Source organism: Grampus griseus, assembly GCF_964374135.1.
Source record: "Grampus griseus genome assembly, chromosome: 15".
NCBI lineage: Eukaryota > Metazoa > Chordata > Mammalia > Artiodactyla > Delphinidae > Grampus > Grampus griseus.
In genome coordinates this window covers 20,503,133-20,518,753 of record NC_139009.1, presented here as the reverse complement: position 1 = coordinate 20,518,753, position 15,621 = coordinate 20,503,133, and the positions used below count along the sequence as shown (strand labels likewise).

Sequence of the window (15,621 nt, the reverse complement as noted above, 5' to 3'; positions counted from 1 at the left end):
CTGCCCTTCTCAAACTGGCTGAAACAACTTCTGGGCATGGGGGAGTCATGTAAGGAAACAGAGTGAGGAGCTATAAAATAGTTATATCTTCCTCAAGCTTCAATTTTATTTAGAGATTCAGGAAAATATTTAAAAATATTTTTAAAAAACCCAGACATATGATGAAGTAGAATGCAAGAATCACATGATTTTAAAGACAAGACGTTTAGAGAGTTTGAACTCAAGATACCTCCAGGCCTGAACTCTCCACACTGCCTTTTGGGGTACTTTAGTGGAATGTTTGAGACACACTGGCTTGAAGGATAAAAGTTCAGACTCTTTCACATGGTAGAGAAGCTCTGCTCTAATCTGGCCCCTACTAACCATTTCCACTTCACCTTCCACTCCTCTTATGCCCCTAGCCTCATTACCTCTCACCATATATGTCAGCCACAAAGAGGAAGCACTTGTGGTTGGCCAAGAAACCTGTTCTGTTTCACAGCTGAGCCACTGTTACGGGGTTCACCCTGCTTGGAGTCCCCCTTTCCCCTCATTCTGCAAACTCCCACTCATTCTCCAAGACCAGCTTTAGTGTCATTTCCTCTGTGACCCTGTCAGGGACCTCCTCCAGACAGTTGACACGTTCTCTTTGGTACCAGGTACGTTCTTGTCACGGCCTCACATCGCCTTGTGTTACAATACCACGCTTATTCACATCTCTCCCCACCCGAGGTCCTTACTCTCAGAGACCATATCTTATTTACCTTTGTACGCTTAGCACCTCACATGGGATTGAAAATAGCCAAGCAAGTTAAAAACAACTTGACCTTTTGTGCTTTGCCCAGGGTGACAGGGGAAGCCAAGTGGTTGAGGGAGTCTGAGAGAGTGGGTCAACTCTGGCTGACAGGGGGCTAGACTTTAGATGGGCACTTGCAGGGCTGCCCTAGCTGTGAGGTGAGGGCAGAGAGGAGCTGCAGTGCTGGGCAGAGAGGAGCTGGGCAGAGAGGAGTTGCAGTGCTTCCACGTCCTGGCTATTGTAAATAGTGCTGCAATGAACATTGGGGTGCATGTATCTCCCAAGACTCTTCTCTTTCACCTGCCCCAGCTTTTGCATCAGCATCCACTGTTTCTGCAGCTCAGTGGACACAAATCGTGCTTCTCTTCGTAGCGATTCCCACCTCAAATGTCAAGGGCCAATTCACGTGAAGACAGCATTAAACAGAGGTTAAGGCAAGGTTTGGGAGCTACGTGGACTTGAGTTGAAATACTAAATCTATCACTCCCTAACTCTACGGCAAGCTATTTAACTCAGTTTCTTCATCTGTAAAGTAGGGATAATAATAGTAAAAGCCTCAGAGACTTAAGAATTAGGTGGGATCTTGTTTATCACGTGCTTAGGACAATGCTTGGCATGCTGTGGGCATTCAGTAAACAGTATCAGTTGTTATTTTTATTTAAAAACTGAAGTGTTACATTCTTTATAGAGACCTTCTCAAAGCAGGTAAAGCTCTTTGCTACTCTGGCACTTTTATTTGTCTCTCTCTCACAGTATTTCTTGTTTACAAAGGGGAAATTAGCATTTATTTAGCTGCTACTATAGCTAGGCATGAAATACGTACCATTTCCTATAACCTCCCTGGTCACCTCCTGAGGTTGGTATCATTCCCATTTTCACAATAAACAGTAGAGGCCCATAGAGGTTAAGTAAAGTCACACAGCTAGTGCACGTCAGGAGCCGGGTCGGAACCTAAAGCCAACACCAAACCCCAAACTTCCACTATCCCATGCTTCCTATGCCTTCTGTACTACAATTATTTCTCAATATGTACTTTCCCCAAACTAATCTCTCAATGCAGAAGCTGCACTTGATTCATTTTTGTAGTATCTAACACATGCTTGCAGATATTCCATAAGCACGCATTACATGGAAGATGTAAAACTCATGAACGTAAACCTAGAGTTGCCACGTGAATGTAAGATGCCTAGTTAAATTTGAATTTCAGGTAAACAACAAATAATTTTTCAGTATAAGTGTGCCACAGACACTATTTGAGACATATCTACACTAAAAAATTCTAAAAATTACTTGTTATCTGAAAGTCAGATTTAACTGAGCATCCTGTATTTTTGTTAAATCTTGCAACTTTAGCTTAGACATTGGCCTTGAAAGGGACAACTTCCCCAGGGGTTCTCCTGGTAGCAGAAGGGCTGCTATGTCCCCGCACTCACACTCAAGGTTGCCCTTATCCCAAGCTGCTCTGGGGGCTGGGACTGAGGCCATGGCGACCTGAACATATTGGCCTTTCTTGGGCCTTACCAGTTCACCTAGGTTAGGTCAGCTTTGGCACCTTACGCCAAAGAAGCAGGCACTGATAAGCTTAAAGCGCCACCTGGAGGCCTTTATGGGTAGTACTGTGGCCAGGGGCCATCTCATGGACCCAGGACTTTGGGGAGCAGCGAAAGGCTGAACAAGGCAGAAAGAGGATAGAAGAGGAGGCCAGCCCAACAGTGGAAAGGGGCAGGGGAAGATATACCTTCCTGGCATTTTCAGTGTACAGCTGCTGCTCTGCACCGCCCCCCCCAGGAACTGAAGGCGCTCACTCACCAAAGGAGGTCATTTCTTAGGGCTTTACTTCTCCAGGGCCCTCTGCCCCTCAGGCTGTTCCTTGCAGTCTCCAGGGAGTCATTGTGGGTTAAGACACACGGGAATAAAGACACAGACCTACTAGAGAATGGACTTGAGGATATGGGGAGGGGGAAGGGTAAGCTGTGACAAAGTGAGAGTGGCATGGACATATATATACTACCAAACGTAAAATAGATAGCTAGTGGGAAGCAGCCGCATAGCACAGGGAGATCAGCTCGGTGGTCTGTGACCACCTAGAGGGGTGGGATAGGGAGGGTGGGAGGGAGACGGAAGAGGGAGGAGATATGGGGATATATGTATATGTATAGCTGATTCACTTTGTTATAAAGCAGAAACTAACACACCATTGTAAAGCAATTACACTCCAATAAAGATGTTAAAAAATAAATAAAAATAATTTGGACAAAAAAAAAAAAAAACACCAGAACCTCCATTCTGGAGGCTTGGTGCCAATTTCAGGATGAGTGGCATGAAAACAATGCCATGGACCGACAGCTGACAGAAGGGGAGCTGTTTGCTTACTTTGGTTCCCAAAGTTTGGTTCTCAGTGCACCTGAACTTGTAGAAATGTTTGGCCCACAGCAGACCTACTGAGTCAGAAGCTCTTGGGGCGGGGCCCCATGAGCTGTGTTTAAATAAGCACTCCAGGTGATTCTGAGGCAAAGCCAGAGTTTGAGAACTACTGGCTTAGAGGAAACCTGAGTGGCGTGGGCAGGACGGAGCCCACTATGAAGTGCACATATGGGAAGAGCTGTTACATGAATGGGGTGGCCATTTGCTCTGTGCTCCTCCAGAGGGAACAGCTATAGGGCACGCGGGCATGAGGTGCAGAGAGACAGAATTCCGTTTCAATTAGGGAAGTAATATTGAACAAACAGAGCTCTGGGGGAGTGGGATAGTATGCCTGGGGAAGGAGCTTCTCTGTCACTGGACTAAATGTCCTGGATCCTGAGGGCTAGACGATCTGTCAGGGATGTGGTAGAAATTTCTGCAGAGGTTAAATTAGATGTGTGTAAGGAAGCCCCAAACTCAGAGAATCCATAATTCATTCTTTTTGCAAATCATCTTTTCTTCTTCTGTTCTCTTTTATCAAGAGCAGGGCGATACTTTCTGGTTGTTCTTAGAACCTCTTTCAGCTAAGTATTTATAGCACATTGTGACAAAAGAGCGAATACTGGACCAAATGGATTTTCTAGCCTGCTGGTCAGGGTTTTCTCAGGGCTGCTCCTTCCGGACCCATTGTCTTCTAGGCTGCTGCCCAGCTGCCTTCCAGGGGTTTCCCTCTACACCATTCCTGATCCTCTTACCTACGTTGAATCTCCTATTCCCTTTATCCCATGTCTTTCTATTTTTTATTACAGTTTAATACGTTGGGGCACACCCTCAAATGGATTCCTAAGAAAGGGTACAAGAAAGGTCAAACTTTTCAATCTTGCATGTCTAAAAATGACTTTTCACTGATACTTGGTTGACAGATTGGTTGGGTGTAGAAATCTTGGTTGGAAATTATTTTCCCTTAAAACTTAGAAAACATACTCCATGATCTTCCATCCTCTAGTATTTTTTTTTGACAAATCAGCTTTCAGTTTCCAATTCTTTGTATGCAGCTAGTGCCCTTCTCTTGCTAGCTCTTGACGCATTATTTCCATTAATTAGAAATGTCTTGATTATGTCTGGAAACTCATATATACAGAATCACTGTGCTGTACACCTGAAACTAAAAGAACATTGTAAATTAGCTATACTTCAATTTTAAAAAAAAAAGAGAGAGCGAGAGAGAGGATCTGAGCGTATTTGGTAGTTTATGTCATACTTGTAAAAGAAATTTTGGCCTATTACAGTGAGCGCCCCAGAACTAATTTAAAATGTGTAACATGAATTTATGTCAAAAACTTACTAAATTTATGCTCAGCAAAGAAATATCTAATAAACCTCTAAGCTCACTATATTTCTAAGTTTGTCAGATTGGTAATAATTATTTAGTACTTGGGAAAGTTATTTAAAAAGGAAATAGAATTTTAAATGTAATTTAAAATGTCGTAATGTGTTTAAGTTTATAAATTGAATCAAAGTCCCCTTAAAAGTAAATGAGGGCTTCCCTGGTGGCGCAGTGGTTGGGAGTCTGCCTCCTGATGCAGGGGACGCGGGTTCGTGCCCCGGTCTGGGAGGATCCCACATGCCGCGGAGCGGCTGGGCCCGTGAGCCGTGGCTGCTGAGCCTGCGCGTCCGGAGCCTGTGCTCCGCAACGGGAGAGGCCACAGCAGTGAGAGGCCCGCGTACCGCAAAAAAAAAAGAAAAAAAAAAAGTAAATGATAAAATTTGGTAGGCTTACAACTTTTAATGGAATAATAAGGTCTATAAGCTAGACTGAAAAGCTAGGAAAGTGCCCCCAGGCCTTTACCACTGCTGCATCCACAGCCACTGAGACGTCACGAGGCCTCCGAGGGCTGTGCGGAGATTCAGAGCTCGTCACCAGAAACTCCAGTCCTCACCCGTGAAAAAGGACCCATTTTCCTTGCCTCTCACCATGCCCTGCCCTCCATCTTTCAGTGATGGAAAAACTTTTGGCTCCTGACAAGCATATTAATAAACTCATGAACATATAGGCGTACCTAAGATGCCCCAAAAACTTATTGTCCAAACCAAGACACATTTGAAAGTGAAGGGGGCGCTAATAATAATTATTCTGGAGGGCAATAGACTTAAACCAGGACTGTCTGGGCAAACCCGGACAAGTTACCTCTAGGTATACATGTGTGGTTGGTAAATATATGAAGGGAAGCAGGTGAAGAACTCAGCTGCCATCATTATAAGATGGTATCAAGTATCAACAAATGTTAGATCCTTGAATGTTTTGCTGGAAAAGTACTAAGAGCCCTTTCAAATGTGTTATCAGCAACACGGTCAAATAGCCGTTTATTAACTTAGGACTAGAAGGTCTACGCTGCCCGTGTATCGTGAGGTTTCTTCTTTATAACTTGGGTGTCATGAGGCCCATCCTCCTCCACTGCAACAACTGCAAGGCAAATCTTAGTGTTAGGTTGTACCTGTATATAAGAGTCAGCCTGTAATTGGAGTGAAGAAATAGAGGGTGATGGTTGCTTAGCTGCTGGCTGGTTCAGTTTCCACAAATGCAGATTCTTACAAACGATCAAGTGTTACTTTTAAAGTCTGAGTCTGTGGTCTTTTGTTTTCCCACGACTACATACGTACAAAGGCAACCAGTGTCTTCCTGGGTATCTTATTTTTTTTTTTTTTTCTATAAACCACCTGCTACTGTGCACATGACCTGCCAAATGAGTTGCCATGCCATTTTTCATTCAAACACTTACAAAGGATTTTTGGCAGTTAATCAAATTCTGGTGTGCTCCCATGCATGCTATGGGGAAACAGGGTAACACAGGTGCTTTGGCCCAGTATCACCCCAGGGACTTGGCATCCTTCACAAGCCCAATAATGGTGTTTCCATCTGGCTCCGAAACCCCAGTAGAACTTATACACACAGCTCATTTCATTACAGTGAAGGGCTCTGTCCTAACTGCAGTGCTCTGGGTATTTCTTTTGGTCATGGGCTGCCTTATTTGCAGGAGGGTTGCTTATTTGGTGAGAACTGAGAAGGTTCTCCGGCTCCCAACTATTTCCCCATTCTACCTAAAATTCCCTCATTAAGGTTTTGTTTTTTGGGGCTAAGAAGTACAAGTGACCCCATAGTACTGGTAGCAACAATTTCACTCACTCTTTAGTGTGAAAGTGTTTGATCAGATAGCCCCCCAACCTCTGGCTGAGATCTAAGAGAAGGTAGATTAGTCTTGATGCAGATGGAAGGGTTTGAAGGCACAGTGGGCCAATGCAAAAGGTGGGGTTCCGGAGAGCCAGGGAGCAGCCTGCAGGTCCTTCAAAGACACACTGGCCTTGTACAGTCCTTTGAAATGGGATTTTGTGAGACCATGATTCCAACAGCCAAGAGTTCCAGTGTGAAGACGGGGCTATGGGTTTCCAAAATGGTAACCAAAGGGTGGGTGGGGAAAGCCTAGTCCCATCCCCACTCCTGCCTGCCTTTTGTATCTGATGTCTCCCCCTAATTATTCCTGTTTCAGAGAACTCAGCCCAAACTTGTCCTGGGATATTTGGCACCAAAAACCTTGGTTTTGCTCCCACCAGGAGAGGCCTGACTACTAGCTGTTGGGCCACTGAGGCTCCCATCTCTTAGCATTTTTAATCTTCAGTCTCTGCTCAGGCCTCCCAGTGAGCTGCCACCTGCCACCTAACACAAGTGAAGACCCAAAGCTGACTTTTTTAGCAACTGAAGCCCCATCCCAGCCACTGTGGAAGAAGAGGCCCCCTACCAAGCTCCCTCTTCTTTGAAGAAACACAACTGAGACCAAGTGAGAAGTAGCTACAGTTTAATACAAACCTGCACCAGAACACAACGAGTCGGGCTGTTTTGTTTTTGCCTCAGTCAGGTGGCCAGAGCACAGGACCACGTGTCCTCATGGGGTTGACACAATCTTAGCACCATGACATTTACAGAGGAGTGAGGAAGTCACTTGGGTGCTGGAGGCTCCATCCCGACCCCAGGCTGTGCCTGCCACCTGGGCAGCTGGAGGCGGTTTGGGTTTCCGAGTGGTTCTGTGGTTTCTGGGTCAGTATCGGAAAAGCCCTCATCACGGCATTGGCTTGACCGAGACCTACTGTGGACTCCTAGCACTACACACACGCGCACACACACACACACACACACAGTAGCACAATTTTCTGGTAACTTAACCCCACAAACCTAGAGAGCAGCTAAGGCAAGAACAACAGTATTTATTCAGCAAGTACAAGACCAGTTTGAGAGCTGCATTCAGTGCAACCAGAGACCCTTTTCATTCCAACCAAGAGCCAATGGGGCTGGTGATGGGGCTGGCTGGAGCTCGGCACAGGGGCAGGGAATGGGTGGCGGGGGGTGACCTTTCATTTGGTTCCTTGAACCTCCTTCTGATTTTCATCTAGAAGCTCCTGGGCAAGGGTGGGTCTGTGTAAAGGTCGGGGGTGAATGAAGTGGAAGGCCTTCGATGGACCACACCAACATGTGGTCTCCCAGAGCCACGGACCATGCATCTCTCGGGCGGAGGCACTCAGAGAAGGTAAAGCTTTCCTAGCCCAAGCAGGGATGCTCTGCCCCCTGGCCACCACCACTGCTTGGCTCTTTGGCATCTGCCCAAGGCCCATGACCCAGCAAGGGCTGAAAGGGATAGATGATGCGCACTGTACCACGGGGTCAGCGTCACACAGTTTCCTAGGCTCAGATCCCCACCAACTGTCCCCATGGCCACCACCCTCCATGAGTGTCTCTGTTGCCTCTGCTTCCTGGGTTACTGTCTCAGTCCTCTCAGCTCCTAAGTGAGGACGTGGGGACAGCTCAAACCACAGGACAGGCCTCCAACAAGTAACTGGCTCTGGCTCAAACAGTGATACGCGTCAGTTTGTTTACAAGAAAAATTTATCTACCTGTGCAAAACAAAGCAGAATGCCTACTGGGAGAGTAAGTCTTTTAGTTGGTTAAACTCTCAGGTGGGATCTGCAAGAGATGTCACTCCACTCCTCCTGTCCACAGCTAGGGTACCCAGCCAAGCTCTTAAGGGCAGTCCTGGACATTTCTGGAGTCAGAAGGCCTAAGCTTTCTGGGCCACAGCTGTGAAATGGGGGGAATAATACACACTGAGCTGTCGTGAGGAGCAATTGAGAGCTCATACATGAAAGGGCTTTGACAACGTGAAAAGCACTACAGAAATGTGCCGGGTGTGACCACCGGCCCAAGAGACCAGGAGCCACGTGTCAGCCCGGGTGCTCAGACCAAATGTGCAACATGATGTCACTCCCCGAGGGGGAACAAGGCTCAGCAAGGGCAGCCTCTAGTGTTTCCATGGAAACCACCTGGAGCTTTGGAGGCAGGGAGGGCCCAACTGGGAGGAGATGGAGGCCACAGGCAGGTTAGGGTGAGGTGCTGACCACAGGAGACTGCAGCCCCGGAGCAGCGCTGTGGGCTACAACCAGGTCCTGCTGGCCTGGCCTCGCACCCGGATCTAGTCCCACCCCCATCTCTCTTAGCAGGCATGAGGCCTCTCGCCAGTCACACGGATGAGCGGCGGGGCCTTGGTCCAGTAGGCGGAAGCGTACAGGCGGCTGGGTGTGTGTGTGTGGCGTTAGTGCTGGGAGTGACCAGGGCCAGAGATGGGAAAGGCCACCCTGCTCCCTGAAGGTCTGCAGGGCCAGCATCCCGGGCACCCTCTCAGGATGCAGGAAACTAGACCAGGAGGGGAGGGGAAGGGCAGGAAGACTCCAGGAAGGGAGAAAAAGGGCCTGCGAGTCCAGTATCCCCCTCTCACCCCTGTCATCGGTGCCCTAGGCTGTCTGGTTGGTGTCGAAGCAGCATCTCCTAAGGTCCACATCTATTCCTGTTTCTATGCTATGCTAGTGACACGAAGCACCGTCATTTTTCACAGGATGCACAAACAAGTCAAACCAAACCACTGCGCAAACCAAACGTGCAAAACAAAATCATATACACGCGCCTGGCACCAGCCTCATGCCCGCCCGGCCAGCCCTTCTGGGCCTGGGACTCCTGGGGGGTGGCGGAGAGGAAGCAGCTGGCAAAGGGCACAGAGTGTCCCAGCCACAACCAAACAGGGGCGGGAGATGAGTGGGGAAAAACCGGATGTCCTGGGCATGGCTGGGATGCTAACACCTGTCTGACTTGGGGAAAGTGACCACTGGGCCGAAGGGGATGGGGGAGGGAGTCCTTTTCTTTTAAAACACATCTGCTAAAGTGCTCTGGACAGCTGGCGGGTCAGCCAGGGGCAGGGCACTAAGGTCGGGCTTTCCCAAGGCCAGCCCAGAGGCGGGTGTGAGAGGAGGGGCGGGGCCAGGCTCTATGCACTGGGCTCTGTGCATAGCATGGGCCCCCGGGAAGCCTGCCGAGGCCAAGGCAGGAAAGGACTGCAGCAGGAGGAACACATCTCAAAGTGCCTGTTAGGGTCGGCTCGAAGCACAGTGAATCACGTGTCAGACATGGGGAGGGCTCCCCGTGTCCCGGGGCCCCCTCAGGTGGTGCGCTGCCCAGCCCGGCCTCTCCCGCCCCCTGCAGCTGTGGCCGGAAGGCGTGTGGGCTGGTGGCAGTGGTGCATCTTCACTTAGGGGGCTGGTCAGTGCCTTTACCAAATGCCACTTGACCTGCCTCCGGGGGGAGCGAGGATCCGAGCTGAGGCTCTCTTTGGAACATGGTCATCGATCTGAGAACCTGCAAGGAAGGAAGCAGAGGGTGAGCTCCCCTGGGTAATAAAACCAGGTCCTCCGTGCTTAGGATCTAATTTAATCCTCAATCCAACTCCATCCCATTTTACAGGTGGGGAAACTGAGGCTCAGGGAAGTTAACTTGGCTAATGTCACACAGCGTTTAAGTGGTAGAGCCTGGACTTGAACCCAGGTCTTCCTGGTTCAGAGCCTCCATGATTAACTGCCTTGCTATGCTGCCTTCACTGCTGCCAGCCCTGGGGGTGTGGTCTCTTGCCAAGCACACGGACCAGGGAGATGCCTGTTAGCAAGTGGACCTTTGCCCATATGCCTCAGTGAGCAAGAGAGCGAGAAGGAAGGGTGTGCCACTGCTTTGGAAAATCAGAGAACAGCACCCCAAAGGCCCCCACGTCTCGAAGTCCCGAGACTTAGAAAAGAAGGCCTGGGAACTTCCCTGGCAGTGCAGTGGTTAAGACTCCGTGCTTCCACTGCAGGGGACATGGGTTCGATCCCTGGTCGGGGAAACAAGATTCCCACATGCCCTGTGGTGTAGCCAAAAATAAATAAATAAATAAGTAAATAAATAAATTGGAAAAAAGAAAAGAAGGTCTGTGCCCCAGGGAGTGTGATGGGACATTCTTCAGCCTGTCCCATTTAGAACAGACCAGGTTTGGGGCGGAGGGAAGGTGAGAGGCTGCCTGATGTCTGCTGAACCTGAGAGCAGTTCCGCCCAGTCTTGGCTCTGCCCGAGACTTGGGTGGGAGCAGAAGCCAAGGGCCAGAGGGGGCTCGCAGCTCTGGGGGCCTTGCTGCTTCTCCCGAGGCTGGCGGCTGCAGGAAGCGGCAGACCCAGGCAGCCGTGGGGAGCTACACCTCCTGGACTGGCAAGGCCGGGGCTCCCGCTGACACTCCACCCCGCAGATCCCTTTCTGACTCCCTGCACTCAGTCCCATCGCTGGTGGGAGTAGCAGTGGCCCTCAGGGTGGGGGAGAAGTTATCTCCGTAATGAGATTGGCTCTGAGACAATGGGGAGGGTGGTGGAGAGGACCCCTCTCCACAGGCGGTCAGCTCCTCAGTCAAGAACCACCTGAGCTGCGGCCAGCACACGGCTGGGCACAGAGGAAGCTCAGCGGGCAGCCGTGCCCCCCGGCTCTCCTCTGGTTTAGTTCTCGGCCTCTCATGTTAGGACAGTTTGTGGCTGCGTCTCACCTCCCCCAGGATCTTGCTCTTCTCATCTTCCGGCCCCAGCACGGCTCTTGCAGAGCGGAGGCTCGGTCTGCGCCAGGGCTAGTCGTGAAGGCCGTTCAGTGAGACCCAGCCACTGCCCCTTTCAAGTAGGGATCATGGCTTCCAGCAAAGCTGCTTGCAGCACCAAGGCATCTTACCGTCTCTGCCTGCTCTCCAGTGAGGCTCACCGTTTATGCCGCCATGACCCCCACCTTTAACTACGGCCGAGCACCTGGGACACACGCTGTCGACGATAAAGTCTCTAAGCATAGATACACCCCATATATTCTATATCGTATTACATACAGTACAATTCCTGGCAGAAAAGAAGGTGGCAAACCTGAGGTTAAGATGAGGGAGGAAAGGGTATAAGGGAAATACCACGTCTTTCAGCAAGGCTGCTGAGGAGTGGGGTGGGAAATGGGGGTGCAGACCCACGTAGCACAGAGTTAACGCTTCTGTGCTCAGAGCGTCTCTGGGGCATCCCTATGCGCAGGGCCCTCAAGATACCTCAAGGGATGAAACTATTTGAACTTAGAAACCACGGGGAAAGGCCCAAAAGGGCCATGGCCTGTTAAGAGTGGCTGGTGCCCAGGGACTGGGAGAGCCCTCCTTCCCCGCCTGCCAATGTTTGTGTGTCTATAAGATGGGGCCCAGCAGTCATCATCGGGCAGGGGATCGGGGAGGGAGGGAGAAGATGGGGAGGAAAGCAGCATAAACCCCTCTGCCGGGGTGGGGTTCCTAGTCCCTCTGCCCTCCTCCTGTCCCCTCACTGTGGTGGAGATGCAGGTGCCAGGCCAAGTGGCCCTTGCTCTTACCAGAGAGGCTGAAGCTGGATTCATGAAGGTCCCTCATGCCTCCGTGTCGGGTAACAGGCCGGGTAGGAGTGTCTGCGAGTGGCGTTCCCATCTCTTTTTTCCCAGGATGCACAACGACAGCTACATCCCCCAGGTAGGGAGTGCGGTCCACTCCCCTCACCTTTAAGGTCTAGTGAAGGTGGAGAGCAGAAAAGGGGAAAAGATGATGCCATCAGAGCACAGACAGCATCAACCCTCAGGACCAAGCCACCACCACCACCAGAGCCCCCTTGATGGCTGATAAGACTTTGGAAGCTGCCACTGTTCTTAGGACCCAAATTACTGTATGTGACGAAGCCTTCCTACACCTTGAACCCAGGGGTAGAGAATCCGCTTGTACCTCCTAAATAGTGCATATGTGTGGGAGTGTTTGCATGCATGTGTGTAGAGATACCCACTGACTCCCCCTGACATTGGTGGAATGTTTCCCAAGGTAGCGGGTAGACTTCTGAGGTATTCAGCTTTAGAGAGCACCCCTCACACGGAGTAATGTCATCCCTTCACTTGCCAGGCTGTCAAGAGGCCAGGCCTTTTATTGTGATCTGACAACTTTGTGGGAATAGAGGCTAAGTACAGCTGATTTGGAGATTACAATCCCCCGGCAGCAATAGTAGTTAATTTTGTACTCACAAGGGCAATAGAGTTAAGAGCCTATATTCTACAACCAGACTGCCTGGGTTCCACTCCTAGCTCTGTTACGTGTAAGCTGTGTGGCCTTGTGCAAGTTATGTTACCTCTCTGTGCATGTTTTCTTATTTATAAGAATACAGAGTTATGAGATCAAATGAAATAGAACACGTAAAGCTCTGGCACACGGTGAGTGACATGTAAGTACCAGTAGCTGTTATTATTGCAGGGGTCAGTTCGGGGCTTAATCATATTACAAAGTTCTGCTGCAAGAGGAAGTGTGTTGGAGTGTGTGCATAAGGTCTGAAGGGGCAGCATAAATAATCTACACCCCAGGCACTCTTCAGGGACATAACCTCAATCTCCTTGCTGCACAATGCTTGCTGAAAACCTTGTTGAGAGAAACAACAGACAAGGGTGATTTCTGGAAGGCTCTTCCGCTTACATATTCCTTTGTATTCTCCAACAGATCTGTAGTTGAGCTCAGTCCTCAGAATGTCAAAACTGGTCTGAAGTGTTTTAGCCTTTACCAGGCTGCACTTTGGGGTTCCGGAGGTGAAGGTGGGAGTACAGACCTGGTGAATCCTGGGTAAGTGACCTTGGCAGGACCCGGCTCCCGGCAGCCCCTTGCTTTGGTTTTATGCGCTGGTCCCAACCCCAGAGCTACTTTCTTTCCTGAGGACCCTGCTCTGTAGGGACTGCTTATTTATAATTTGGGGGAAATGAAGTTTTTTGCGTACCTGCATTCTGTTACATAAGGGCTATACCAGAGAATAGGGAATAGAATTGGCGTTTTCTTGAGGACCTTATGTTGTCATTTTAAGTGCTTTGGATAAAGGGCCTCTGAGTTGAATTTATATCAGTCCTAGAAGCTGAGCTCTTCCACTATGTCTGGCCCTAAGAGCGGTCTGATGTGAATTGGTATCTGTCTGACATTCTTGTGAGGTTGGTTTTTATTTATTTATTTATTTATTTATTTATTTTTATTAGTTTTGGCTGCGTTGGGTCTTCGTTGCTGCACGTGGGCTTTTCTAGTTGCCACGAGCGGAGGTTACTCTTCCTTGTGGCACGCGGGCTTCTCATTGCGGTGGCTTCTCTTGTTGCGGAGCACGGGCTCTAGGCGCACGCAGGCTCACTAGTTGTGGCTCGTGGGCTCTAGAGCACAGGCTCAGTAGTTGCGGCACACGGGCTTAGCTGCTCCGCAGCATGTGGGATCTTCCTGGACCAGGGATCGAAGCCGTGTCCCCTGCATTGGCAGGTGGATTCCTAACCACTGAGCTACCAGGGAAGTCCCAGGTTGGTTTTTAGAAGGGCTTCAAACACTTTCTCTGCCCTCTTTTGATCCTATTTCCTGACTAAAACATCTTTTTTTGGGAAAGCCACAGAACTGTTTAAAGATTTTTTTTTTTTCAAATTGAGATAGAATTCACATACCATAAAATTCACCATTTAAAAGAATACATTTCAGGGATGTTTAGTGTAATTCACAAGTTTGTGCCACCAACACTGTGTAATTCCAAAATATTTTCATCACCCCCCAAAGAATCTCCGTTCCCGTGAGCAGTCACTCCCATTCTCCCCTCTGGCCAGCCCGAAGCCACCACTAATCTATTTTCTGTCTATGGATTTGCTTCTTCTGAACATTTCATACGAATGGAACCATTTAACATGTGGTCTTTTGTGACTGGATTCTTTCACTTAGCATGATGTTTTTAAGGGTCACGCGTGTTGTATGTAGCATATATTAGCACTCCACTCCCTTTTATGGCTGAATAATATTCCATTGTATGGATAGACCACATTTTGTTTATTCAGTAGTTGATGGACGTGTACATTGTTCCCACGTTTTGGCCTTTATGAATAACGCTGCTATGACATTCATGTACAAGATTTTGTGAAGACATATATTTTCATTTTTCTTGACTCTGTATATACCCAAGAGTGGAATTGCTGGGTTATTTTGGCGACGCTATAGCTAACATTTTGGGAACTGCCAAACTGGTTTCCAAAGTGGCTGCATCTTTTACATTCATCTGACGATGAACGAGGGCTCCAATTTCTCCATAGCCTCACTGACACTTGTTATTTTCCGTTTTCTTATTTTAAATCATTGCCACCCTTGGTCAGGTAGTCTAGCGTGTGAATGTGTCGCTCTTACAGTTCTTTGTGGCACGTCCCCCAGAGGTGGGGCTGAGGTCTCCTGCCATTGTCCACATCTGGGAAGCATATTGGAGATGGGACCATTCACCTACCCGAGAGATCCTTAGTTCGCTTTTGAATTGAATACTGGGATAACTAAAGTCCTGCTTTTTTTTTAGGTAATCCAAGTCTGCTCCCTGATAGAAGACCTGCATTTGGGCTGGGGCTCCCAGGCCCTTGGTCATGATATTTCTAAGAACACCCACCCTTTCTAGACAGAATCTGGAAGTAGCTAGGCGGGAGCGTTTTGGACCATAATAATATTGCTTTATGCCGGCGGAAGGGAAGGGGAAACCTCATGATGCTTTCACCTGTCAGTTTTGTCAGATTTGTTCTTTTCTGATGATTTGGGTTCTCCACCCAGAGGCCAGGGCTGCAGTTGGTTCCCAGCACCCGGAGTTGTCAGGACAGCTCTCAGAGATAAGGCGGGACAATCAATCCCCAAGCAACGAGGGAACAGCCAGTCTTCTTTTGGGTGAAACTCTACCCAGAGTTCGGTATCCCTGGGGATAAGGTGGAGCCCCAAGCTTCAGTGAACACCCAGGGTTTTTACGGAATCCGAGGACTGGATGAAACTCTCACGATAAGACCTCAGGCCATCCCCGCATGGCAGTGAGCTAGACCTGGCTTGACCACTTCATTGGGGGGCCCAGACTCAGCAAAGCCCACCCAGTCTACTGCACTTACAGGGCGGCTGTGGGGAGTTTGGGGCAAGAGCATCTCCAGGGCAAATATGACAACCCAGGCCAAGCCAGGAGTCCCCTGCCCCGAGGGACGACAAGAAGCCTGGATGTCAGGGATAGCTATGAGC

General features: G+C 49.2%; 1 protein-coding gene across 1 annotated transcript in view; it reads right to left on the bottom strand.

Moving 5' to 3' along the window:
* Nucleotides 1–7,014: 7,014 nt before the first annotated feature.
* Nucleotides 7,015–15,621, bottom strand: part of DPYSL5 (dihydropyrimidinase like 5) — a gene marked incomplete at its 5' end in the record, with an annotated part of 50,474 nt that continues 41,867 nt past the window's right edge. The window contains 3 exons of the mRNA XM_082672678.1: nt 7,015–7,272; nt 9,827–9,908; nt 11,946–12,114. Coding sequence (XP_082528804.1) covers nt 7,170–7,272; nt 9,827–9,908; nt 11,946–12,114 — 354 coding nt within the window. The 3' untranslated portion in view covers nt 7,015–7,169. The remainder of the gene's footprint in view (nt 7,273–9,826; nt 9,909–11,945; nt 12,115–15,621) is intronic.